Source organism: Hemitrygon akajei, chromosome 4, assembly GCF_048418815.1.
Source record: "Hemitrygon akajei chromosome 4, sHemAka1.3, whole genome shotgun sequence".
Lineage (NCBI taxonomy): Eukaryota > Metazoa > Chordata > Chondrichthyes > Myliobatiformes > Dasyatidae > Hemitrygon > Hemitrygon akajei.
In genome coordinates this window covers 195,392,681-195,420,516 of record NC_133127.1, presented here as the reverse complement: position 1 = coordinate 195,420,516, position 27,836 = coordinate 195,392,681, and the positions used below count along the sequence as shown (strand labels likewise).

The 27,836-nt window shown below is 46.6% G+C and overlaps 1 protein-coding gene across 4 annotated transcripts in view; it reads left to right on the top strand.

Moving 5' to 3' along the window:
* The window catches only part of pde2a (phosphodiesterase 2A), a 303,048-nt gene that overhangs the window by 250,967 nt on the left and 24,245 nt on the right, over nt 1–27,836 (top strand). For all 4 annotated transcript variants that reach the window (XM_073044332.1, XM_073044333.1, XM_073044334.1 and 1 more), the window contains 6 exons: nt 2,693–2,815; nt 5,542–5,612; nt 8,157–8,279; nt 12,501–12,588; nt 14,099–14,146; nt 24,090–24,164. In XM_073044332.1, the coding sequence (XP_072900433.1) occupies nt 2,693–2,815; nt 5,542–5,612; nt 8,157–8,279; nt 12,501–12,588; nt 14,099–14,146; nt 24,090–24,164 (528 nt within the window). The remainder of the gene's footprint in view (nt 1–2,692; nt 2,816–5,541; nt 5,613–8,156; nt 8,280–12,500; nt 12,589–14,098; nt 14,147–24,089; nt 24,165–27,836) is intronic.

Sequence of the window (27,836 nt, the reverse complement as noted above, 5' to 3'; positions counted from 1 at the left end):
AAAGGTGTGAGGGGGAGGGATGAGACATGGGGTGCTGGGTGATAGGTGGAGATGTAAGATGCAACTGTATTATAACTCCTAACTGTTAGTGTTAACATTATTCCAATAGCAGGGTGACTAAAGCTTTGTACGATTCTCCAAATGCCCCACAACCTCTCAACTTTGAAGTCAGGACATTGAGTATAGACGTCGGGAGGTACGGTGTGCTTGTACAGGACATTGAGTATAGACGTCGGGAGGTACGGTGTGCTTGTACAGGACATTGAGTATAGATGTCGGGAGGTATGGTGTGCTTGTACAGGACATTGAGTATAGACGTCGGGAGGTATGGTGTGCTTGTACAGGACATTGAGTATAGACGTCGGGAGGTATGGTGTGCTTGTACAGGACATTGAGTATAGACGTCGGGAGGTACGGTGTGCTTGTACAGGACATTGAGTATAGACGTCGGGAGGTATGGTGTGCTTGTACAGGACATTGAGTATAGACGTCGGGAGGTACGGTGTGCTTGTACAGGACATTGAGTATAGACGTCGGGAGGTACGGTGTGCTTGTACAGGACATTGAGTATAGATGTCGGGAGGTACGGTGTGCTTGTACAGGACATTGAGTATAGATGTCGGGAGGTATGGTGTGCTTGTACAGGACATTGAGTATAGACGTCGGGAGGTATGGTGTGCTTGTACAGGACATTGAGTATAGACGTCGGGAGGTACGGTGTGCTTGTACAGGACATTGAGTATAGACGTCGGGAGGTATGGTGTGCTTGTACAGGACATTGAGTATAGACGTCGGGAGGTACGGTGTGCTTGTACAGGACATTGAGTATAGACGTCGGGAGGTACGGTGTGCTTGTACAGGACATTGAGTATAGATGTCGGGAGGTACGGTGTGCTTGTACAGGACATTGAGTATAGACGTCGGGAGGTATGGTGTGCTTGTACAGGACATTGAGTATAGACGTCGGGAGGTATGGTGTGCTTGTACAGGACATTGATGAGGCTGCACTTGGATTATTGTGTTGAGTTTTATTTATTTAGAAATATATCGCGGAACAGGCCCTTCTGCCCCAGTGAGCCACACCGCCCTGCAATTCACTGATTTAACCCCAGCCTAATCACAGGACAATTTACAATGACCAATTAACCTACTAACCCATACGTCTTTGGACTGGGGGAGGAAACTGGAGCACCCGGAGGGAACGCACACGGTCACGAGGAGAACGTGCAAACTCCTTACAGACAGCAGGAAGGATTGAACTCTGAACTCCGGGACACCGTGAGCTGTAATGGTGTCACACTAACCACCAGGCTTCCACAGTGCCCATGGCCACCCTGCCACAGGCAAGACGTTAGGAATCAAGATGGTGCGCAGAAAAGTTTTGAAGGGTCGGCTCAAGGGAGATGGCCGATGCATTTAACGTGAGAGGGGGCAAGTTGAAAGGAGATGTGTTTATTTACAGAGAGTGAGTGGTGAATCAGAATCAGCTTTATTATAAGACTGTACAGCACAAGGACAGAGTCCAGGTGGTCACCTGGAAATGTATGAATCTAGGGGTAATGCTGTCAGACAACGGGACCTTGGCTGCCATAAGACATTGGAGCAGATTTAGACCATTCAGCCCATCGAGTCAGCTCCAGCATTTCATCCTGGCTGATTTATTATCCCTCTCAACCCCATCCTCCTGTCTTCTCCCCATAACCTTTGATACCCCAACTAATCGAGAAATTATTAACCCCTGCTTTAAATATACCCAATGACTTGGCCTCCACAGCCATCTGTGGCAATGAATTCCACAGATTCACCATCCCCTGGCTAAAGAAATTCCTCCTCATCTCTGTTCTGAATGGATGTCCCTCTATTCTGAAGCTCTGCCCTCTGATCCGAGACTCCCCCACCAAAGGAAACATCCTCTCCACATCCACTCTATCTCTGTCCTCTCAGTATTTGATAGATTTCAAAGAGGTCCCCCCCCCTCATTCTTCTAAACTCCAGCAAATACAGGCCCAGGGCCATCAAACGTTCCTTACACATTAGCCCTTTCATTCCTGGAGTCTTTGTGTACCTCCAATGCCAGCACATCTTTTCTTTCTAAGGGGTGCCTGCTGCTCACAGTACTGCAAGTGTGGTCTGATTCAATGTTTTAGCAAAGGCCCCTTCCCCTCCTCCGTCAGATTTCTGAATGGACAATGTATAATACCTCAAGACTTACTTTCCTTTCTTTTGCTCTCTTTTTGCATTACTTCTTTAGTTTAATTTTTTATATTATATATTTCTTATTGTAATTTATAGCTTTTATTTTTGTGTATTACAATGTACCACTGCCATAAAAGAACAAATTTCATGCCAGTGACACTAAGGCTGATTCTGATTTTTGATTCTGAATTCTGATTCTGATCTTATCAGAGACATCTGTTGTGAAGTTTGTTGTTTTGCAGTAACAGTATGGTGCAAGACATAAAAATTACTATAAGTCACAAAAATCAGTTTGATACTGCAGAAGGTGAAAAGGGGGTCTGATAGTGGTGTATAAGGTGTTCAGCACCCGAGCCTGCAGAAGGATATGGATCACGTGCAGGCAGAAGAGATGCAGTTTAATTCAGCACAGACAATGTGGGCTGAGGTGCCTGTTCCTATGCCGTTCCATGTTCTGTGTAACTGGGTTTTCCTCTTTCTCTTGTGTCAAACGCAGGTCACGAACGAGGAAGTAATGAAACTGCTGCGGTACGGCATTCAGCCTGCGGTCGAGATCAGTTCTGACTTCGCCAAGTTCAGCTTCACTCCACGCTCCGTCCCTGTGGATAACACAGCAATGGTAGGTTGTCCATTGGGGGCCAGGCCTCTCTACAGTGCAGCGGTTACATTACCTTATCAAGTTCAAGTTTACTGTCATCTGACTCTACAACCAAACGAAACAACATTTCTCCGGACCAGGGTGCACCCACAATGTACAGTACTGTGCAAAAGTCTTAGGTGCGCACACACACACACACACACACACACACACACACACACACACACTTTTGCACAGGACTGCAGCAATTTTATGTATTACACTGTACTGCTGCCACAAAAAGAAACAAATTTCATGACAGGTGTGAGTGTTGATAAACCAGATTCTGATCTGGGTCTCTATTGTGGACTGAGAGTGGGAAGGGGGCAGGGAGAGGGGCATCATGGTTAGGAAAAGTGGAAGGGAGCGGGAAGTTACAGAGCGACGTTCTGTAATGATCAAGAAACCAATTGTTTGGAGTCAAAGTGGAGTCAAAGCTGTTGTGTCAAGTCTGGGTGGGTCTGTACCCGTGCCACCCTGCTATCGTGGCTCTCCTTCTCTGCCACCCGTCCCACACCCCTCCTGCAGGGCTCCACCCTCACCATTCCCAACATCTTTTGCTCCCACCAGATTTACAATCTGGCTCTCTGCTTCACATTGACAAAAACGATGCTGTGGCAAAGGCTCAGTTTCCCTCACTAAGCGTATATGCCCAAGAGTTTTGCACAGTACTGAATATATCTCACACCGCACATAAACCAATATTACCATGAATAAATTAATAAACTATAATTCATAGTGCATCTGGTGCACAGCAGGGTGTTCATTAGCTCACAGCCTGAGGGAAGAAGCTGTTACCCGGGCTGGCAGTCCTAGTCCTGATGCTCCTGTACCTCCTCCCTGATGGTGGTGGGTCAAACAGATTGAATTGAACTGACTTTATTTCTGACATCCTCAACTATGCTTCGGGCTCCTTGTGTACAAAAGGCCTGGCAGATAGGGCGGTGGAGAAGGTTGGCCTGCTTGTCTTACTTAATCAGGGCACTGAGTGCAGGAGCTGGGACCGCTGTACCAGGGACTGATGAAACCACACTTGGAGTGCTGTGTGCAGTTCTGGACACCCAGGAAGGTTGCCACCAGTGCAGGAACGATTCACAAGGATGTTTCCGAAACTGACAGGGAGAAAGTGGACGGGCTTGGACTGCTGGTCCCAGTGACATTTATGAGGCTCCCTGTTGTCTGGTGTTACTCGGCGCTGCCCTCTGGTGTTTGCTCAGTGGAAGAACAAACTCAGGGACTTGGGCTATATTTTTTTGTGTGACTGTTTTTCGGAAATTGTAATCTTATGCGCTGTGTGCTGTGGGTAATGTGTTTTTGCCCCGGGGGAATGCTGTTTCATTTGGCTGCATTCATGTACGGTTGACTGATAATTAAGCTTCAACTTGAAGTTAGTGAGTCATCCAAACAGATTATTCCATACATCAGTCCTTGAGGTATGAAAAAAGAAAAACAGAATGTGTTACAGTTTCAGAGAAAGTGCAGTGAAGGTAGACAGAAAAGGGTCACAACTAGGTAGAGTGAGAGATCAAGAGTTTATCTCTTTGTACAAGAGTCTGCTATCTGTGGGAAAGAAGCTTTCCTGGTGGAATGTACTTACAGGCTTCTGTATTTTCCCATTTGGAGGGATCCTTCATGATCCCTTTTCTGGCACCTCTCTGTACAGATGTCCTTGATGGAGGGTGGGCTGGTGCCGGTGATGTGTTGGACAGTTTTGACCTCCCATTGTAGAGCCTTCCTGCCCGTTGCAGTGCAGTTTCCGTATTATGTAGGGACGCAGTGGTTAGCACATTTGTTCGGACTATGTAGCAGACTAGGTCCTGATTACTGAATTGAAATGGTTATCCACAGGTCTAACAGTAAATCCTGTTTCTAATTACAACATTAAGTGCACGCTATGACACACTGTTGCACTCCACGTTTCTACGTCTACCACGTTCACACAATCCACATCACTGGTTAGTTAGTAGCCCTCACTGTTTTTCCCCTACAACACTTTCTATGGCGCATCACTAACATTTGTTGGAAGTCAAAGAAATTTCTCCATTGTGAATTGGTGAGCGTCTGTGTGGTTGGACCAGGGCAGGGTATTGGCGATGTTCTCTCTTAGGAACTTAAAGCTTTCTACCCTATGGTTCCTATGGTGGGGGAGTCTAAGACCAGAGGACACAGCCTCAGAATAGAGGAACATCCATTTAGAATGGAGATGAGGAGGAATTTCTTTAGCCGGAGAGTGGTGAATCTATGGAATTCATTGCCACAGAGAGCTTTGGAGGCCAGATCAGTGGGTTTATTTAAACTGAGATTGATAGGTTCACGGTTAGTCAGGGCAGGAAGGGATACAGGGGGGAAGGGTGGGACATTGGGGCTGAGAGGGAAATGGACCAGCCATCATGAAATAGCAGAGCAAACTCGATGGGCCAAATGGCCCAATTTTGCTCCTATATCTTATGATCTCTCAACTTCAACATCGTTGATTTAGAAGGAGCTTGTGTACTGACCCCCCCCCCCCACCCCACGTTCCTGGTTAATGACCAGCTCTTTAGTTTTGCTGACATTAAGAGAAAAGTTGTTGTTAAGACACTGTGTCACCACCAGGTCCTCTAACTCTTTCTTGTACTTTACTGCTTCCCAGCTGCATCTTTCTATCTAGTACAATCTCGTGTCAGTGTTCACAGTTAATATCCAGGAACCTTCCCTTCTGGTTTCAGGCTGTCCTCGGTATGGCTCAAGATATGGGCATTACCACCAACTTTAAGGTTGATCTGAAGACTCTCGCCAGGTAGGTCTCCTTCCTAGTCCTGTTCTCTCTCTCTCTCTCTCTCTCTCTCTCTCCCCCCACCCCCTCTCTCTCTCTACTGCGCATTACACCGTTGGTGTTTAGGGCAGCAATGAAGGTCCTCCATCTCTGCCGGTGTTCAGAGCTTCCTTCACCATGTCATTTACTCTATTTTCAGCCATGCAAGTCTCCGTTGAGACTCGGGAATAGCGTCACACTCAGATGTGGAAGGATTCTTCATTGCTGTTTCCACAACAGTCTTGTTTTACCGGTCAGGGTTGTCAGCCCTGAGCTGAACCTCCAAACCTGGAGGACTGGTGGACCACTCTTAGTCTATCATCTACCCTTTGACCTGTTAAGCATGGGTGACCCTACCAAGAGCCAAAGAATAAAGCCCTGACTCCAACCAATGTAGTTCTCTGGGTCACTGAGGCACACAAGCCTCCAAGCCCTACGACAAGGTTGTGCTCCTCTTGGAGGAAGCCTGGCCCCTACTTGGGAGTGAAAGAAATGTTCACAGATACATGAGGTCAGAAATATGTTGGTTCTTGCAGATGACTTGTTGGTAATTTGTAGATAACATGAAGCCTGGGAAGGTAAGGGCCTTGACCCAGTGCAGAATGTTCCCTTTATGAAACTGGGGACCATATTCCTGTCATTGTTTGGTTTCAGTAGTCATGGGCAAATCTTCCTTTTATTAGCTTAGAATGTAAGAACACAAGACAAAGGAGCAGAATTAGGCCACGTAGCTCATTGAGTCTGATCTGCCATTTGATCATGGCTGATTTACCTTCCCACTCAACCCCATTCTCCCGCTGTCTCCCTGTAACCTTTGACACCCCTACTAATCAGGAACACATCAAGTTCCACTTTAAATATACCCAACAACTTGATCGCCAAGGCTGCTTGCGGCAATGAATTCCACTGTATCACCACCCTCTGGCTAAAGAAATCCCTCTTCATCTCTGTTCTAAATGGACATCCATCCCTCTATTCTGAGGCTGTGCCCTCTGGTTTAAAACTCCCCCACCTGCTCTCCACATCCACTCTATCCAGGCCTTTCAACATTCAGCAGGTTTCAATGAAATACCCCTTTATTCTTATAAACTCCAGAGTCTACAGGGCCAGAGGCATCAAATGCTCCTCATACATTAACCTTTTCATTCTCAGAATCATTCTTGGGAACCTCCTCTGGAGCCTCTCCAATGGCATGTTCTATGTTCCCTTCCACTCCCAAGTCTTATTCTATGCTCCTGTTCTATGAGCCGTTGACACAACTTGTCATCGTCCATCAGTCACTAATAATTTACTCAAGTTTCAGTTTATTGTCATGGGTATATATACCCAGGGTGCCAATCCCATGGGCGCATATACCCAGGGTGGCCAATGTTATGGGTATATATACTCAGGGTGCCAATCTCATGGGCAAATATACCCAGGGTGGCCAATCTCATGGGCATATATACCCAGGGTGCCAATCTCATGGGTATATATACCCAGGGTGCCAATCCCATGGGCAAATATACCCAGGGTGGCCAATCTTATGGGCATATATTCCCAGAGTGGCCAATGTCATGGGTACATATACCTAAGGTGCCAATGTAATGGGTATATATACCCAGGGTGGCCAATCTCATGGGCATATATACCCAGAGTGCCAATGTCATGGGTACATATACCTAAGGTGCCAATGTTATGGGTATATATACCCAGGGTGACTAATCTCATGGGTGCATATACCCAGGGTGGCCAATCTCATGGGCATGTATACCCAGAGTGCCAATGTCATAAGTATATATACCTAAGGTGCCAATGTTATGGGTATATATACTCAGGGTGCCAATCTCATGGGCAAATATACCCAGGGTGGCCAATCTCATAAAAGTCACATTATTAGGCACACCTTTACACCTGATCATTAATGCAAATATGTAATCAGCCAATCATAAAGCAACTCAATGCATAAAATCATGCAGACATGGTAAAGAGGTTTAGTTGTTGTTCAGATCAAACATCATCAAAATGGGGAAGAAATGTGATCGAAGTGACTTTGGAATGATTGTTGGTGCCAGACGGGGTGCTCAGAGTATCTCAGGATCTGCTGATCTCCTGCACAACGGTCTCTAGGGCTTACAGAGAGTGGTGTGAGTGACAGAGAAAACACCCAGTGGGCTGCAGTTCTGAGGGTGAAAAGACCTTGTAATGAGAGAGCTCAGAGGAGAACGGCCAGACTGGTTCAAGCTGACGGGAAGGTGACAGTAACTCAAATAACCGCCTATTACAACATTGGTGTGCAGGAGAGCGTGTCTGAATGCACGGCATGTCAGACTTGAAGTTGATGGGCCTCGGCGGCAGAAGGTCTCACTGGGTTCCACTCCTGAGGCCACCTTACCACTTACAGGAGGTAGTTAATGAGGTGGCCACTGAGTGAACGTCAGTGATAATAAGCAGGGTTCTGATTCGCTCTGTCTGTAAATCATGCACTGGGAGTAGGAGCAGGGGGAGGAAGTGGTTCGTGGACCCTCACTGACAGCTATGTCTTGACAGGTTCTGCTTGATGGTGCAGAAAGGTTACCGAGACCCCCCTTACCACAACTGGACGCACGCCTTCTCCGTCACGCACTTCTGCTATCTCCTCTACAAGAATCTGCCCTTGGCAGAATACCTGCTGTAAGTAGATGAGGGTAAAAAGCCGGGTTCAATTCCCACCACAGTCTGTACGGTGTGTGTATGTTCTCCCTGTGACCACGCGGGCTTCCTCTGGGTGCACGCGGTTCCTCCCACAGTCCGGAATTACCATGACATGCAGGAATTATTTTAGAAGATTATCACCAATTAGGACACACACTGACGTTGAATGATATGTTTAGAAATCTTCACAGACCTGAGTATGGGAGTAGTCGTCATCATCATTATGTGCCGTGTTGTATGACATGAGCAATCACGGTCTTTCCATCATCATGATTGTTCTTGGTAAACTTTCCTCCTGAAGTGGTTTGCCATTACCTTCTTCTGTATAGTGTCTTCACAAGACGGGTGACCCCAGCCATTATCAATACTCTTCAGAGATTGTCTGCCTGGTGTCAGTGGTCGCAGAACCAGGACCTGTGATCTGCACCGGCTGCTCGTACGACCATCCACCACCTGCTCCCATGGCTTCACGTGACCCTGATCAGCGGGGAGGGGGCTAAGCAGGTGCTAGACCTTTCCCAAGGGTGACGTGGAGGGAAGGAGCCCCTCATATCTCCTTTGGTAGAGACGTACCTCCACCCCGCCACCCAGTTTGGATAGTAAACAATACTATATAGATATGATATGTTTTTCAATTGTCTTCCTAAAATATTACTTAATTTTTGAACAGATTTTCTACAAGGCTCCATTTATTTCAGTCTATCTCTGTTATTCTTTTACTAATACCAATTAACCTACCCGGTACGCCTTTGGATTGTGGGAGGAAACCGGAAAGCCCAGGAAAACCCATGCATTCCACAGGGAGAATGTACAGAGACTCCTTACAGAACAACTTTGGGATTGAACTCTGAACCCTAGAATTCCCTGAACTGTAATAGCATCACGCTAACCGTAACAGTAACAATAAAAAACATGGACTTTTTTTCCTTGAAAATATACATAATTATAGTTACTAATTAAGTAATCAATGCTGATCTCTACTTCCAGTTGCCGTTGCATGTGAGAATTGTTCCGGAGACTGTTGCCAATACTGGCCCATGTTCTCACAGAAGCTTGTCACCCCTGCACCAGACAATTAAGCCTTGCCCATTGTAGAGATATTTCTCTTGCGCTGTAGAAACCTTTGTTGTGTTCCCCTTTTACAAAGGAGGTTTGTTCAGTGATCACAGGACCACATTTTTACGGTGCGTCGAGTTCAGTTTAACACACACAAAATGTTGAAGGAACTCAGCGGGTCAGGCAGCATCCATGGAAATGCGTAAACAGTTGACATTTCGGGCCAGGACTCTTCATCAGGACTGGGAAGGTAGGGGGCAGAAGCCAGAATAAGAATGTGGGGAGGGGAAGGAGGGAAAACTAGAAGGTGCTAGGTAGGTGGGGGAGGAGGGCTGAAATAAGACACTGGGAAGTGATAGGTGGAAAAGGTTAAGGGCTGGAGAGGAAGGAATCTGATAGGAGAGGAGAGTGGACCAAGGGAGAAAGGGAAGGAGGAGAGACACTTGTGGGAGGTGATAGGCAGGTGAGGAGAAGAGGTAAGAGGCCAGAGTGGGGAATTAAAGAAGAGGGAAGTTGGGAGGAGGCAAAATGGCCAGAAGTTGGAGAAATCAATGTTCATGCCAACAGGTTGGAGGCTACTGAGAAAGAACATGAGGTGTTGTTCCTCCACCCTGAGAGTGGCAGAAGACATGCCAGAATGGGAATGAGGACAGGAATTGAAATGGTTGGCCACTGAGAAATTCTGCTTTTTGTGGATGGAATGGAGGTCTGGCACAGTGATCCCTTAAACACGTTAAAAGTTAAGTTGAAGTTCAAGTTTAATTGCGACTGAACCCTACACATGAATACAAGCCAAATGAAATGGTATTCCTCTGGGGCCAAGGTGCAAAACACAGTACCACCAGCACACTGCACATATAGCACATGTAATTACGATAGCAGAAAAACATAAAACCACAAAAATAATAAATGATATAACCCAAGTTTCATGGCCTGTAGATTAATGTTGGGTGGGGTGTTATCCTGGAGCTGTGCTTTCTGCAAGAACAAACAATGGAATTATCACATGCGAGTACAAACACAATCCAGCTTGTCTTCACTGAGCAAACACTGGAGGGCAGCACTGATATTTTGATATTCACACTTTTTAGAATCAGCGGTTTCACATTATAACACGACATCTCAGCCCAGCCCTGAAAGGTCCCCCATATACCCCATTCCTCTGGGACCATAGGCCCCTTCTTCAGGCACAGCCAGGCACACATTCCAATGACGTATGGGTTTGGGTTAGTGCGTTGTGAACATGTGATGTTGGTGCTGGAAGTGTGGTGACACGTGTGGGCTGCCCCCTGCACAAGCCCCACCGATCTGATTGTGACGCATTTCATTGCATGTTTTGGTGTACATGTAACGTGTATTTATTTATTTGGAAATACAGCATGGAACAGCCCTCCCAGCTGCATCGTTCAAAAACCCACATGTTTAACCCTAGCCCAATCACAGGACAATTTACAATGACCAATTAACCTACTAACCGGTCCGTCTTTGGACTGTGGGAGGAAACCAGAGCAACTGGAAGAAACCCATGTGGTCATGGGGAGAATGTATGAACTCCTTACAGAAACTCTGATACTGTTCTCCAGACTCTGGAATGTCACAAGCTGTAATAGCGTCCTGTTAACCACTATGTCACAGTCATGTCCTGAATAAACCGAATCTTCATTTGGCCCATATCCAAATTCTTTTTAAACATTGTAATTGTACTAGTCGGGGTCGGAGGAGCAACGGGGTGGGGGAGGTGGACTACTGCTTCCCTGGAGAGACAGATTCGAAAATCATCGAGAGAAGTGAAATTCCTCAGTCCTGAGAAAGTCTCGGAGCTGTGGGAAAATAGAGAATGTACAAACTGCTGGAGCAATTCTTATATCTGAAGGCAATAAGGTATCGGAGTAGAATTAGGCCTTTCGGCCCATTTAGTCTGCCCTGTATCCTCTGTAGAAGGAAATGGACGGCCGATGGATTGAGCTCCTTCATCAAGTTCAAGGTTATTGTCATTCAACTGTACACAAATATACAGCTAAATGCAACATCGTTCCTCTGGAACCAGGGTGCACCACACAGTGCATATATCACGCACACCACATCAAATAACAGACAAAAAAAAGATTCTGTAGGTGTACAAGTTAACATAGAGTTAAATATACAACAGTATAATGCTGTTGGCACTGTTATAAATAACGTGTACTGGGTGGTAACAGGGTGTTCGGATGTCTCACAGCCTGGGAAGAAGCTGTTACCCAGACTGACAGTCCGTGTTCTTATACTGGGTCCCTGACGCAGGAGGTCTAAGGGATGGTGGGACGTCCTTCACAATGCTGAGGGCTCTGTGAATGCCGAGCTTCTGGTGTATGTCCTGCAGGGAGGAGAGACCTCAATGGTTCTCACAACCCGTAACAGAGTCAGACAACTTGCAATTCCTGTACCAGACGGTGATAGAGCTTTTTACTAAAGATGTATCAGCAGGGTCTTCAGAAATAAATCAAGATAAAGTCAGGGTTGTCTTATGAAGGGAACATCATGTTCAACGGACTCATTGGAAGTTTATTTGGATCTCCAAACTTCTGGACATTGGACCCCGAAGTCCTGGTTTCATTTCCTGATGGCTGAGGCCTGGGCACTGCTGGGCATCGTGGGGTTCAACGTTGGCACCAAATAGTGTGGCGACACTTGTGGGCTGCCCCAGCACTTCTTTGGGTGTGTTGGTCGTTAACACAAATGACATACTTCACTGTACGTTTCGACGTAAACGTGGTGGAAATATCTGAATCTAGTCCCATCTCTGGCGCTGTCTGTGAGCGGGGTTTGCGCGTCTTCCCTGTAACTGCACGGGTGTCCCCAGGGTCTCTCGTTTCCTCCCACAGGATGCCAAGGATGTGTAGGGTTAAACCAGCTACTGAAGTTGACCTGAGGGGTAACATCATTATTTTTATTTATTTAGCGATACAGCTTGGTAACAGGCCATTCCAGCCCAATGAACCGTGCCACCCAATTGCACCCTAGTGACCAATTCACCTACTAACCCATAGGTCGTAAGGTCAGCTGTGTCTCTCACAATATCCGGATTGTCCAGACTGGGCAGAGTTCATGACGTCCTCCCCCTGTTTCCTCACCCTCACACTCACCCTCTCTTCTTTCCCTTCACAGTGACCTAGAGGTCTTTGCACTCTTTGTGTCTTGTATGTGTCATGATCTAGACCACCGAGGGACCAACAACTCTTTCCAAGTGGCGTCGGTGAGTAGGATCAGCGTCAGGTTTAATGTCACTGGCAAATGTTGTGAACATCGTTGCTTTGTGGCAGTAGTACATCACAATACATAATAGAAAATACTGTAACTTACAGTAAGATAGACGTATAATAAATTAAATAATCGTGCAAACAGAAAAACAAAATAATAAGGTAGTGTTCCTGAGTTCATCGTCCATTCAGAAATCTGATGGAGGAGGGGAAGAAGCTGTTCCTGAATCGTTGAGTGTGTGTCTTCAGGCTCCTGTACTTCCTCCCTGATGGTAGCAATGAGAAGAGGGCATGTCCTGGGTGATGGGGTTCCTTAACGATAGATGCTGCCTTTTTGAGGCATCAGAATTTGAAGATGTCCTCAATGCTGGGGAGACTAGTGCCCACGATGGAGCCGGCTGAGTTTACAATTTTCTTCAGCTTTTTCCGATCCTGTGCAGTGACCCCTCCATACCAGACAGTGGGCATTGGGTTTGTACCGTGGTGGAGAATTCCCTAACAGGGTTCCCTGCTCACTCATCTTCCCCCTCATGGGAATACAGTCACAGGGAGTTTGTATTACCCAGTGTGCTGGAAGACTTCAATACCAGAGGCCTGGGGCTAGTGGGATCTCTAATGAGTCTCCCAGATCCCACAAAGGGACTAGTGGGTGGCAAACCCATGACACACATGCACAAGTTGGCACACACAAAAATGGCTTTTAGTGTTGCCCTTGATTCTTTAAAATCCACCCATAATAAAAAGATTCATAATGATTATCTTCACTGCCAAATGAAGCAGAGAATGATTTTGTTTTTAACAACCTGAGGGCAGTGTGATGTTTGCTCATGAATCATCTCACGCTGACTTGGGATCTGCTGGGTGGTTGTGAGAATACCTGACGCTGGATGATACGTTTTGAAATCATCGCAGGCCTGGTATACACATCAGGATTTAGATGGAGAACAACACTATATATTGACTGATCTAGTTGGCAATGTGGTGTGGAGTAGGCCCTTCTGTTCCTTTGAGCCACGTCGCCTCAGCAACCCCAGACAACCCCGATTTAACCCTAACCTAGTTGTGGGACAATTTACAATGACCAATTAACCCACCCGGTGTGAATTGGAGCGTGGGAGGAAACTGGAATACCCGGGGAAAACCCACGCATTCCACAGAGAGGACGTAGAGACTCCTTACGGAGGATGCCAGAACTGAACTCTGAACTTCGGAACGTAGCTAACTGCTTTGTCCAACCTCAGAAATGTTATTGTTTAGAATTGATATTCTGTTTTTAAAAGATTAATATTAATGATTTTTGAACAGTATTTCTAAAATGTTTCATTTATTTCAATCTGTCTCTGTTCTTTATTAATAGTAAAACAATGAAAACACATACATTTTTTCAGTAAAATGTCTATAATTATTTTTACTAATTCATTAACCAATGATAATCTCTGCACAAAGTTACCATGGCAGGTGAGAGAACTCTCTTGATTTTAAATGTTGTCTGCTCTCCCTCCACAGAAGTCGGTGTTAGCTGCATTGTACAGTTCAGAAGGATCAGTCATGGAGGTATTAGAATCTTTTCTGTCCCCTTGTCTCCCCTCCCTCTAAGTGGGACAGAAATCCCCCCCCCCCCAGGCCGGGAAGCTGGGTGGGAGTGAGTGAGCAGTCCTGATGAAGGGTCTCAGCCCGAAACGTAGAAGGTCTATTAATTTCCGTAGATGCTGCCTGACCTGTTGAGTTCCTCCAGCATTTTGTGTGTGTTGCTCTAAGATAATTTCTCACTTCTCCCCCACCCTCCTGTTATCGCTCACCAGCTCATGCTCCCCACTTTCCCCACCCTTTTCTTCTGACTGCTGCCCTCTTCCTTTCCACTCCCGATGAAGAGTTCCGGCCTGAAACGCCGAATGCTTGCTCCTCTCCGTTGATGGTAGCTCACCTGCTGAGTTCTGCCAGGATTTTCACCCCATCCAGTGTAGCACAAAAAACTGCACAGAGGGTGAAAAACACAAACAACAACATAAAATTAAAAACAATCCTATAAACAAATTCAAATCAAGTACAATTATCAATCTCCCGTACATGGATGCAGCCCAGCGAAACAGCGTGCCTCTGGGGCCAAGGTGAAAAACGTACTCAGCACATTCAAATTACCAAGCAAAAGGAAACAGTCACACAAAAAACACAATGTACAAGTAACCGTTGAGCGTGGCTGTGGATACGCAAGGTTAGTTTATATAGAGAGACCGGTTTTTACATAGGTAAATTGACACCAGGAGCAGGATATCTAAACGCAAGGTGACTCTGACAGGAGGAACTCTTCCCAGTAGCAACACACACACAATGCTGGAGGAACTCAGCAGGGCGGGCAGCGTCTGTGGAAAAGAGTAAGCAGCCGATGTTTCGAGCCGAGAGCCTTCATCAGGACTGGAGAAAGGACGAGAGGTCAGAGTAAGAAGGTGGTGGGAGGGGAGGAAGAAGTACGAGGTGAGGGAGAGGAGGAAGAAGTACGAGGTGAGGGAGAGGAGGAGGGGTGAAGTAAAGAGCTGGGAAGTTGATCGGTGAGAGAGATAAAGGGCTGGAGAAGGGGAATCTGATAGGAGAGGGTATCAGACCATGGAAGAAAGGGAAAGGGGAGGAGCATTAGACGGGCAAGTACAGAAATAAGGTGAGAGAGGGGAACGGTGGAGGAGGAGGGATGGGCAGTTACCGCAAGTTGGAGAAATGGATGGTCATACGGCTGCCCAGACGGAATACAAAGTGTTGCTCCTCCAACCTGCGTGTAGTCTGATCACAGCAGGAGAGACGGCTGTGGGCTGACGTTAGAGTGGGGATGGGAAGTAGAATTGAAATGGGTGCCCACTGGCAGATCCCACCTTTTCTGGTGGAGGGACAGTAGGTGCTTGGTGAAGCGGTCTCCCAATTGACATCGGATCTCACCGATATCCAGGGCACACCGAGAGCACCCGATACAGTGGATGACCCCAATGGACTCACAGGTGAAGTGTTGCCTCACCTGGTAGGACTGTCTGGGGCTCTGAATGGTAGTGAGGGAGGAGTGTAGGGGGAGGTGTGGCACTTGTTCTGTTTGCAAGGGTAAGTGTCAGGTGGGAGATCAGTGGGGAGGGACAAATGGAGGGAGTGATCCCTGCAGAAAGCAGAAAGTGGAGGGGGTGGGGAGGAAAAATTGTGTTTGGTGGTGGGATCCCATTAGAGATGGTGGAAGTTACGGAGAATTTTGGATGCAGAGGCTAGTGGGGTGGCAGGTGAGAGCAAGAGGAACCCTATCCGTGGTGGGAGTAGGAGTGAGTGAAATGGAGGAGACGTGGGTGAGGCCAGCATTGATGGTGGAGGAAGGAAAGCCCCTTTCCTCGAAGAAGGAGGACATCTCATTGGTTTTGGAATGAAAAGTCTCATTGGAGAACTGATGTGGGAGCTGGGAGAAGGAGATGGCAGGGTGGGAGGAGGTATAGTCCAGGTAGCTGTGATAGTCAATGGGTTTATAAAATAAATCAGTAGATAAGCTGTCTCCAGAGTTCGAGGCAGAAATATTGAGAAAGGAGCGGGAGGCGTCAGAAATGGCCCAGCTAAATTTGAGGGTAGAGCGGAAGCCGGAGGCAAAGTTGATGAAGTCAATGAGCTCATCGTGACCGCAGAAATCGATGTGGCGTGGGAAAAATTGGGGAGCGATACCGGTGACTAAAAAGGCAGGCGCAGCTGGGACCCGTGCGCGTGCCCACGGCTACACCTTTGGTTTGAAGGAGGAGGGAAGAGCTGAAGAAGAAATTGAGAGTGTGGACCATTTCTGCCAGATGGAGGAGATCTTTAAAATATAACACATGGAACAGTACAACACAGTACAGCCCCTTTCCTGCACAATGCTGTGCCAACCTTTTAACCTACTCTGAGATCAATCTAACCCTTTCCCCTCACTTAGCCCTCTATTTTTCTATCAACCATCTGCCTATCTAAGAGCTTCTTTAAGAGTTTCTGCCTCCATCACCACCCCAGGCAGGGCATACCATGCACCCATCACCCTCTGTGAGAAAAAAAACTTACCCCTGACATCCCCCCATACTTTTCTCTAAAAGCTTAAAATGATCAGGACAAGCCTGGTTCAAGGACAGCTGAATCCATGATACCATAAGACTTAGCAAGTCATAGAACTCTCAGCACAGAAACAGGCCCTTCGGCCCATCTAGTCTGTGCTGAACCATTAATCTGCTTAGTCTCATCTACCTGGAACGTAGACCTCCATATCCCTCTCATCCGTGTACTGTACCTAAGCAAATTTCTCTTAAGCATTGAGATCAAACCTGCATCCACCACTTCGACTGGCAGCTCGTTCCACACTCCCACCACCCTCTGAGTAAAGTTCACCCTTAGGTTCCCTTTAAACATTTCACCTTTCACCCTTAACCTATGACCTCTAGTTATAGCCTCACCCAACCTCAGTGGAAAAAGCCTGTTTGTGTTTACCCTATTTATACCCCTCATAATTTTGTACATCTCCATCAAATCTCCCCTCATTCTCCGACACTCCTGGGAACAGAGTTCTAACCTATTCAACCTTTCCCATAACTCAGGTTCTCAAGTCCTGGCAACAATCTTTGTAAATTTTCTCTGCACTCTTTCAGTCTTGTTGATATTTTCCTTGAGTAGGAAACCAGAAATGGACACAATACTCCACATTAGGCCTCACCAAGCCTTATACAACTTCAGCTTAAGATCTCAACTCTTGCACTCAGTGCTTCGATTTATGAAGGCCAAGGTGCCAAAAGTGTTCTTTATGACCCTGTCTACCTGTGATGCAACTTTCAAGGAATTATGGAATTGTACTTCCAGATCCCCTGTTCTACCTCAGTGCCATACCACTCACCGTGTAAGTCCTACCCTGGTTTGTCCTCCCAAAGTACTAAACCTCACACTTGTCGGTATTAAATTCCATTTGCCATTTTTCAGCTAGTTCAGATCTCTCTGCAAGCCACGATAGCCTTCCTCATTGGCCACTATGCCTCCAATCTTGGTGTCATCCACAAACTTGGTGATCCAGTTGACCACATTATCATCTAGATCATCGACATAAATGACAAACAGAAAAGGACCCAGCACAGATCCCTAGAGAGGCAGCCCTCGACAACCACCCTCTGGCTTCTCCCACAAAGCCAATGTCCAATCCAATTTACTACCTCATCCTGTAAGCCGGGTGACTGAACCTTCTTCACAAACAAGAGAAAATCTGCAGATGCTGGGAATCCAAGCAACACACACAAAATACTGAAGGAAGTCAACAGGCCAGGCAGCATCCTGATGAAGGGTCTCAGCCCGAAACATTGACTGTTTACTCTTTTCCATCATGCTGCCTGGCCTACTGAGTCCCTCCAGCATTTTGTGTGTGTTGACTGAACCTTCATGAGCAGCCTCCCGTGTGGGACCTTATCAAATACCTACTATCTATCTCTGCTTTAAATACACTCAATGGCTTGGCCTCCATAGCCGCCTGTGGCAATGAATTCCACAGATTCACCATCCTCTGGCTAAAGAATGTCCTCATCGTCTCGGTCCTAAAGGGAATGTCCTTGTATTCTGAGGCTGTGCCCTCTGCTCCTAGACTCTCCCACTACTGGAAACATCCTCTCCACATCCACTCCGTCTCGGTCTTTCACTAATCAGTAGGTTTCAATGCGATCATCCCTCATTCTTCTAAACTCCTGCAAGTACAGTCCCAGATCCATCAAATGCTCTTCATACATGAACACTTATTCCCAGGATGATCCTTGTTAACTTCCTCCGGACCCTCTCTCACATCCTTTCTTAGAGAAGCTTAACGTTGCTCACAATACTGCAAATACGGTCCAAATGCAGAGATTTATCCTGGCCAATACCGCCATCCAGTGTCGTTGTTGGGAACTGCAGGCGCGAGTGTGGGCCATAGAAACACTCAAAAGGTACTCAGAATCAGGATCACTGACTGGCGCCAGGAAACTTGTTCTCTGGCAGCAGTATAGTGCAATCATAAGCATTTAAACATAGGTAGTCTTAAGTGGGAGGGTGAACAGCCAGAGATCGTGGTCCATGTAGGTGCCAATGACATGGCTAGGAAGAGGGATGAGGCTCTGCAGAGTGAGTTCAGAATGACAGGATCTCCAGGTCTGTGATCTCAGGATTGCTTCCCATGCCATGTGCTAGTGAGGCCAGAAAGAGGAAGATCATACAGTTTAATACGCAGCTAAGGAGTTGGCGTAGGAAGTAAGCCTTCAGATTTTTGGATCGTTGGTCTCTCTTCCAGGGAGTTGGGACCTGTGCAGAAGAGACGGTTTGCACCTGAACTGGAAGGGTCTAATATCTGCAGTGGGAGAGTTTGCTAATGCTGCACGAGGCTGGGGGTGTTAAACTAGAGTTGTAGGGGGAATGAGACCAGAGCATCAGAACAGATCGCTGAGTGGTTGGGGAGTCAGATGTTGTTACGAAGTCAGACGAAATAAGTCGGGTATCAAAAGGCTGAGTGTGGTGGGACTAATTTTCTGAGTTGTGTATATTTCAGTGCAAGTAGTATCATGGGTAAGGCAGATGAGCTGAGGGCGTAGATCAGCACGTAGCCATCAGTGAGACTTGGTTGCAGGAGGGGCGAGACTGGCTGCTCAATATTCTGGGGTATTGCTGTTTTAGACGCGACAGAGCGGGAGGGATTAAAGGGGAAGAGTGGCTTTACCAGCCAGGAAAAATGTCACGGCAGTGCTCCAACAGGACAGACTGGAGAACTCATCTAGTGAGGTGTTATGGGTGGATCTGAGGGATAAGAAAGGTATGACCACGCTAATGGGGCTATGTTATAGACCACCCAACAGTCCGCAGGATTTAGAGGAACAAATATGTAGAGATTTCACAGACTGCTGCAAGAAACATAAGGTTGTTACAGTAGGTGATTTTAACTTTCCACATATTGACTGGGACTCCTGTACTGTAAAAAGACTAGATAGGATAGAGCTTGTCAAGTGTGTTCAGGAAAGTTTCCTTCATCAGTACGTAGAAGTCCTAATGAGAGTGTGTGCGATATTTGATCTGTTGTAGGGAATGAGACGGGGCAGGAGACAGAAGTTTCTGTAGGGGAACACCTTGCATCCCGTAATCGTAATGCCATTAGATTCAAGATAATTATGGAGGAGGATAGGTCTGGACCCAGGGTTGAGATTCTAAATTGGAGAAAGGCCAATTTTGATGGTATCAGAAAGGATCCGGCAGGTGTGGATTGTGAGAGGCTGTTTCTGGAAAATGTGGGAGGCGTTCAAAAAATGAATTTCTGAGAGTACAAAGCTTGTATGTGCCTGAGAATAAAAGGCAAGGACAACAGGCTTAGGGAACTTCTGTTTTCCAGAGATATTGAGGCCCTTGTTAAGAAAAAGAAGGGGATGCATTGCAGGTATGAGCATGCAGGAACAAATATGGTGTTTATGAAGTATAGGAAATGCAAGAAAACACAAGAAATAAATCAGGAAGGCTAATAGAAGGCATGAATTTGCTCTAGCAGAGGAGCTGAAAGAGAACCCTAAGGGCTTCTACGGATATGTGAAGAGCAAAATGTTTGCAAGGGACAAAATTGATCCTCTGGAAGATCTTAAGGCCATAAGACATAGGAGCAGATTTAGGTCATTTGGCCCGTTTATGGCTGATCCACTTTTCCTGGCTCCCCCCCACACCACATCCCTTCATTCAGATTCAGTTTATTGTCATTTAGAAACCACAAATGCAACGCAGTTAAAAAATGAGACAACGTTCCTCCAGAATGATATCACAAAAGCACACGACCAAACAGACTACACCAGAAAATCCACATAACGTTTGGCAATCCCCAATCCAGAGTCCGGAGAGGCTGCTGCGTATTAATATCGCGCTACCGTCTTAGCGCGTTCCCCGGAAAGGAGCTCCAAATCCACCAGACAAACAAGACCAAAAACTAAAGCTACAAGACCTGCACAAAACCACATAATTACAACATATAGTTACAACAGTGCAAACAATAGCATAATTGATAAAAAACAGACTATGGGCACAGTAAAAATAGTCCAAAGATGTTAAAGGACTACAAGTTCAAAAGAAATCACCACAGTTTCCACAAGTCCCCAGGGACCCGACAGACTCGCCATCCCATGCCGGCAGCAGAAGGGAATACCCCCGCTATGGACTTCCACAGCGCCGCCCGACTCAGCCTCACAGACGCAGCACACAATGAAAGCTCCGTCGAACCCAGCCTCGCAGACACAGCACACAATGAAAGCTCCGTCGAACCCAGCCTCGCAGACACAGCACACAGTGAAAGCTCCGTCGAACCCAGCCTCGCAGACACAGCACACACTGAAAGAACCGTCAAACCCAGCCTCACAGACGCAGCACACACTGAAAGCGACCTGACCGCAGCAGACTCCGAGTCCGTCGAACCTCCGAGCCTCCGACCATCCCCTCCGGCACAGCTTCTCCGAGCACCATCCTCTGCCGAGCGTATTAAGACAGCCCCGCCAACGGCCATCGGCAATGCGACCCCGAGGACTGGGGGCCTGTTCTTCCCAGCAGAGTCCCGGACCTCACAGCAGCAGCAGCAAAGAAGGTCTTCCTGGAGATTTCCGGATGTTTCTCCGTGCTCCCACATCCGTTTTCAATCGATTATGATTGCGCACGGCACCCCGCTTCACAAATAACAGATAATCAGTCCCAGAGTGGCCGCTGCAAGCTGCGTCGCGCCGCCATCTTGGACCAAAGGCCTGGCCAATAAAGAATCTATCAACCTCTGCCCGAAATATACATGGACTTACTTATGACAATGAATCCCACAGATTCACCACTCTCTGGCTAAAGAAATTCCTCCTCGTCTCGGCCCTCTGTTCTCAGGCTGTGTCCTCTAGTCTTAGGCTCTCACTTCACAGGAAGCATCCTCTCCACATCCACTCCATCAAGGTCTTTCACCATTTGATAAGTTTCAATTTGGTCCTGTCATTCTTCTGAATTCGAGTGAATACAGACCCAGAGCCTGCACACTTCCCAGCACTGTATTCCATCTGCCACTTCTTTGCCCATTCTCCTAATCTCTCTACGCCCTTCTGCAGCCCCTCTATTTCTCCAAAACTACCTGCCCGTCCACCCCCTGTATCTTCATATCATCTGCAAACTTTGTAACAAAGCCATCAATTCCACAGGACCAGACCCAGACACTGTGGCTCCCCCTGGTAGGTCACCCCCTTAATAGTATCTAAAGTTGAATACTTATTATTGAGGGAATGTCCATAAGTGTACTCTGCACTGGCTGTACACTTCCCCTCCTCCTGACAGTCACCCAGTTACCTGTCTCCTGCAATCTAGGTGTGACTCCTGTCTATCACCTCCTCATTCTCCTGTATGAGTCGAAGGTCATCGAGCTGCAGCTCCAGTTAATTAGCACTCGGAGCACCTGGTGTCTCACCATGCCACACACGGTACAAAACACAGCCCCTGGAGCCATCCTCACTAAGTGAATCGTCGTGGCTATCCCTCGAGGTCGAGGATGATGGTCTTTGTTCCGTTTCCACAGAGCGAAGACACCTGTGCGTGTATTTGTTTAACGTGTACGTGATGTTGCACTCCAAGAAGCACCCGATACTTCACAAATCAACCAACCGATTCCAATGGCATGGAAACCACGACGATCGGAGCTGATGGATTTGTTGCAGCCTTCATCCACCTTCACAGCCGTTGAGTTCGAAGTAACTTCGTCCGCCTGTTCCTCCGTTGAGGTCTTGGTTGGATCACCCTCGACCTTACCGCCATGGGTGACCCTACCAGGAGCGTAGCTCCAGACGGCATCGCTCTCGGGATCTCAGGACCACACCAGCTTCTCCACCACGACGAGGTGACAATCCACGGAGAAGCGACTATGCCCTAATGGATGAGGAATGAACGAATAAGAAGAGAAAGAAAGAGTAACTTACAAAGGACTTTACCTCAGCCAAGCCTGATGAGCCAAAGCCATTCTAAGTGCTGGCACACTCACAAGATGGCCCCTCCACCTGCACCTGTGCTGTTTTATTGGCCCTTTCTAATTAATCCCTCTTGCTGATTGGTTGTCAGCTCAGAGAAGCTGTCATGAATCTCTGCTTATTAAACCTTGAATGCCGATCTGACTGAAAGGTAACTCTCCTTACGCACTGCCTCCTGCTGATTGGTCACTCCTCAACTCAGAGAAACTGCCGCAAGGCTCTGCCTTTAGAGCTTTGATCGCCATCCTGATTGAAAGCTAGAACTTTTTACACCCCCCCCGATGCCGACCGTCCAACTGCGTGTCAGCTTTCTCCACTGAGGTTGGATGAGACTCCAACTAGAGGTCATGGGTTAAGGGTGAAAGGTTAAATGTTCAAGGGGAACATGAGGGAAACTTCTTCACACGGAGGGTGGTGAGAGTGTGGAACGAGCTGCCAGTGGAAGTGGTGGATGTGGGGCTGATTTCAATGTTTGAGAGAAACTTGGGTAGGTACATGGATGGGAGGGCTATGGTCCAGGTGTAGTTCAGTGGGAGTAGGTAGTTTAAATGGTTAGGCATGGACTAAATGAGCCTGTGTCTGTGCTGTGGTTTTCTATTATTGTATTTGGTATAAGTTACAAATGAGAAGTGGAAAAGAGGAATAGTGAAGTATTTCACAGACTGTTGAGAAATCTGCTGGCAGAGGAGAAAAAATAGTTCCTGAATCATTGAGGTGAGCATTCAGGCTCCTGCACCTCCTCCCTAATGGTACTGACAAGAAGAGGACATGCCCTGGGTGCTGAGAGATGCTGCTTTCTCGAGGAGTTTTACCTGTGTGCCTGGAACACATTGCGTGGTTTGTGGTGCTAGAGGCAGATACTTTTGAGGACGTTGAAGAGACTCTTAGATAGGTACATGGATGGTAGAAAACTGGAGGGCTATGTGGCTAGATTGCCCCTAGAGTAGGTTAGAAACATTGTGGGCCAGATCAGCTGTACTGGTGCTTGTCTGGTCTCTGTTCCACGTCCTAATGGACAGCTTTTTGATGTGATTGGGGGAATGTCGGAGGTAGGTTTGTTTTACACAGAGAGTGGTGGTTGTGTGGAATGTGCTAGAGGCAGATACATTAGGGACATTTAGGAGACTATTCAATTGGCACATGGATGAAAGAAAAATGGAGGGCTATGCAGGAGGGAAGGGGTAGGTTAAAAGGTTGTGGGCCAAAGGGCCTGTACCATTCCGTACAGTTCCTTGTCCTTTCTTCTGATAGAATGGGCAACCAGAATTTAAGGGTCTGTTCCTTGGGATCTGGGCACGTTTGGAGTGGAAGGGGAATGGGATGGGATCCATGGGGCTGTCCCCAAGGGCTGCAATGGACAGAATGGGCTCAAGAGCCTCCTTCCCGTCAGTGTCAGTGTTGGGAAGGGAAGCTGTGAGTGACAACTTGGTGGGATGGGAGGAGGGGTTTGAGGGGGTCCCGTGGTGTGGTCTCACTTACAAGGTCTGCGTTCTTTCTCCCATACACAGAGGCACCATTTTGCTCAGGCCATCGCCATTCTGAACTCCGAGGGGTGCAATATCTTCGAGTCCTTCTCTCGGAAGGTGAGTGCAATTGGTAGATCAGTTTATTATCGCGCCGTGTCACGAGGCGCATTGGAAAAACCTGTCTTGCATCCTGTTCAAACGTACCCATCCGCAATTTCAAAACATTAAATTTACACAGATTACTCTTGGGGCATCACAGTAGGTTAGCGGTCAGTGCGCCTCTATTACACCCAGTGAAGTCAGAGTTCGGAGTTCAATTCCAGCATCCTCTGCAGGAAAGTTTGCATGTTCTTCCCGTTAAGGAGGGAGTTTCCTCCCACAGTCCAAAGGTGTACTGGTTAGTAGGTTAATTGGTCTTTGTAAATTGTCCTGTTGATTAGGCTCAGGTTAAGCAGGTAGGTTGCTGGGCAACCTGTAGATTGTTGTGCTGAAAGGGTCCGTTACTCGCTGTATCTCTAAATAAATTAATGACACAGACAGTGAGGTAGAACAAGGTAAAACAAAGCAGGATTAAGGGTTACAGTTTCAGAGAAAGTGCACTGCAGGCAGACAATGAGATGCAAGGGTCACAATGAGGTAGACTGAGAGATCAACAGTTCAAGGTTATAGTGTCATACAGCACAGAAACAGGCCATTCGGCCCCTTTAATCCACACCAAACTATTATGCTGCCTAGTCATATTGACCTGCACCTGGATCACTGCTCTGTATACCTCCCCCATCCACGTACCTATCCAAATTCCTCTTAAATGTTGAAATCAAAACCACACCCACCACTTCCACTGGCAGCTCGTCCCACACTCTCACCACCCTCTGAATGAAGAAGTTCCCCTCAGGTTCCCCTTAACCATTTCACCTTTCACCTTAACCCAGGTCCTCTAGTTCTAGACTCCCACAACCTCAGTGAAAAAGCCTGCATGCATTTGCCCTACCTATACCCCTCAGAATTTTGTATACCTCTATCAAATCCTCCCTCAGTTTCTGCCTTTCCTAGTCATAAGACTACAAGACTTTAAGATTTCAAAGCAGAATTTGGCCCATCGAATCTGCTCCACCATTACATCATGGCTGATCCAATTTTCCTCCGTACCCCAATCTCCTGCCTTCTCCCCATATCCCTTCATGCCCTGACCAATCAAGAATCTATCAACCTTCACCTTAAATATAAATAAAGACTTTGGCCTCCACAGCTGCCTGTGGCAAAGAATTCCACAGATTCACCACTCTCTGGCTAAAAAAATTCCTCCTCATCTCCATTCAAAAAGGATGCCCATCTATTCTGAGGTTGTGTCCTCTGGTCTTCGACTCTCCCACCATAGGAAGCATCCTCTCCATATCCACTCTATCAAGGCTTTTCACCATTCAATAGGTATCAATGAGGTCACATCTCATTCTTCTGAATTCCAATGAGTACAGACCAAGAGCCATCAAACGCTCTTCATACTCCAAGTGAGGCCTACCAATATTTATAAAGTCTTAACATTATATCTTGCTTTTATATTCTAGTCCTCTTGAAATGAATGCTAATGTTGCATTTGCCTTCTTCATCACTGACTCAACCTACAAATTAACCCTTAGAGAATCCTACACAAGGACTCCCAAGTCCCTTTGCACCTCGGATTTCTTTTGTATTTTCTCTCCATTAGAAAATAGTCAACCCTTTAATTTCTTCTACCAAAGTACATGACCATACACTTCCCAACACTGTAATCCATCTGCAATTTCTTTGTCCATTCTCCTAATCTGTCTGTCCTTTTGTAGCCTCTCTACTTCCTCAAAACTACCTGACCCTCTACCTATCTTCATATTGTCTGCAAACTTTGCAACAAAACCATCAATTCCATTATCCAAATCATTGACATCTAATGTAAAAAAGAATTGTTCCCAACACAGACCCCTGTGGAACATCACTAGTCACCGGCAGCCAATCAGAAAAGATTCCCTTTGTTTCCACTCACTGCCTCCTGCCAATCAGCCAATGCTTTGTCCATGCTAGAATCTTTCTTGTAATACCATGGGCTCGTAGCTTGTAAAGCAACCTCAAGTGTGGCACCTTGTAAACGGCCTTCTGAACATCCAAGTGTGCAACATCACACGATTCTCCTTTGTGTATCTTGCTTGTTGTTCCTTCAAAGACTTCCAACATATTTGTAAAACAAGAATTTCCCTTGAGGAAACCATGCTGACTATGGCCTATTTTATCATGTGCCTCCAAGTATCCTGAGACCTCATCCTTAGTAATTGACTCCAACATCTTCCCAACCACAGAGGTCAGACTAATTGGCCTATAGTCTCTTTTCTTCTGCCTCTCTCCCTTCTTGAAGAGTGGAGTGATTTTGCAATTTTCCAGTCTTCCGGAACCATTTCAGAATCTATTGATTCTAGAAAGATCATTACTAATGCCTCTACAGTCAGCTTCAGAACCCTGGGGTGTACACCATCTGGTCCAGGTGATTTATCTACCTTCAGACCTTTCAGTTTCCCAAGAACCTTCTCCCTAGTTATGGTAACTTCACACACTTCATTCCCCTGATGCCTGGAACTTCCACCATACTGCTACTGTCTTCCACAGTGAAGACTGATGCAAAATATTCAGTTTGTCCACTAGTTCCATGTCCCCCATTTCTATCTGTTCAGCATCGTTTTCCAGTGGTCTGATATCCACTCTCATCTCTCTTTTACACTTCATGTATCTGAAGAAATCTTTCGCATCCTCTTTAATATTATTTACTGGCTTTCTTTTGTATTCCTTCTTTACCTTAATGACTTTTTTGGTCTTCTTCTGTTGGTTTTTAAAAGCTTCCCAATCCTCCAACTTCCCACTAATTTTTATTTGTCCTCTCTTTGGCTTTTATGTTGGCTTTGTCTTCTCTTGTTAGCCACAGTTGTGCCATTTTCTTTCAGAATTCCTCTTCTTCTTTAGGGTGTATATATCCAATGCCTTCCTAATTTCTGCAGAAATTCCAGACATTGCTGTTTTGCCATCAGCCCTGCCAGTGTTCTTTTCCAAACAATTCTGGCCAACACCTCTCTCATGCCTCTGTAATTCCCTTTACTCCGCTGTAATATTGATACACCAGACATCAGTTTCTCCTCAAATTTCAGGGTGAATTGAGAACATATTTTGATCATTTGACCCTCAGGATTTTTTTAATTTAAGCTCTTCAATCAATTCTGGTTCATTGCACAACACCCCATCCAGAATAGCTGATCCCCCAGTGGGCTCAACCACAAGCTGCTCTAAAAAGCCATATTGTAGGCACCCTAGAAATCCCCCTCCTGTTCCAGTACCAACCTGGCTTTTCCAATCTACCTGCATATTGAAATCTCCGGCGACCATTGTAATATTGCCCTTTTGGCATGCGTTTTCTATCTCCCATTGTAATTTGTAGACCACGTCCTTCTGACTGTTTGGGGGTCTGTATACAACTCCCATCAGGGTCTTTTTACCCTTGCAGTTTCTTAGCTCTATCCACAATGAGCCAACATCTTCTATGTCACCGCTTTCTAATGATTTGATTTCATTTTTTACCAACAGAGCAACACCGTCCCCTCTGCCCTCCCGTCTATTCTTTTGATACAATGTGTTTCCTTGGACATTAAGCTCCCAGCTATAATCTTTCAGCCTTGATTCCCTGAGGCCCACAACATCATCCCTGCCAATCTGTATCTGTGCTGTGTTCATCTTCCTTATTCTGTATGCTGCACGCATTAAACAACACCATAAGTT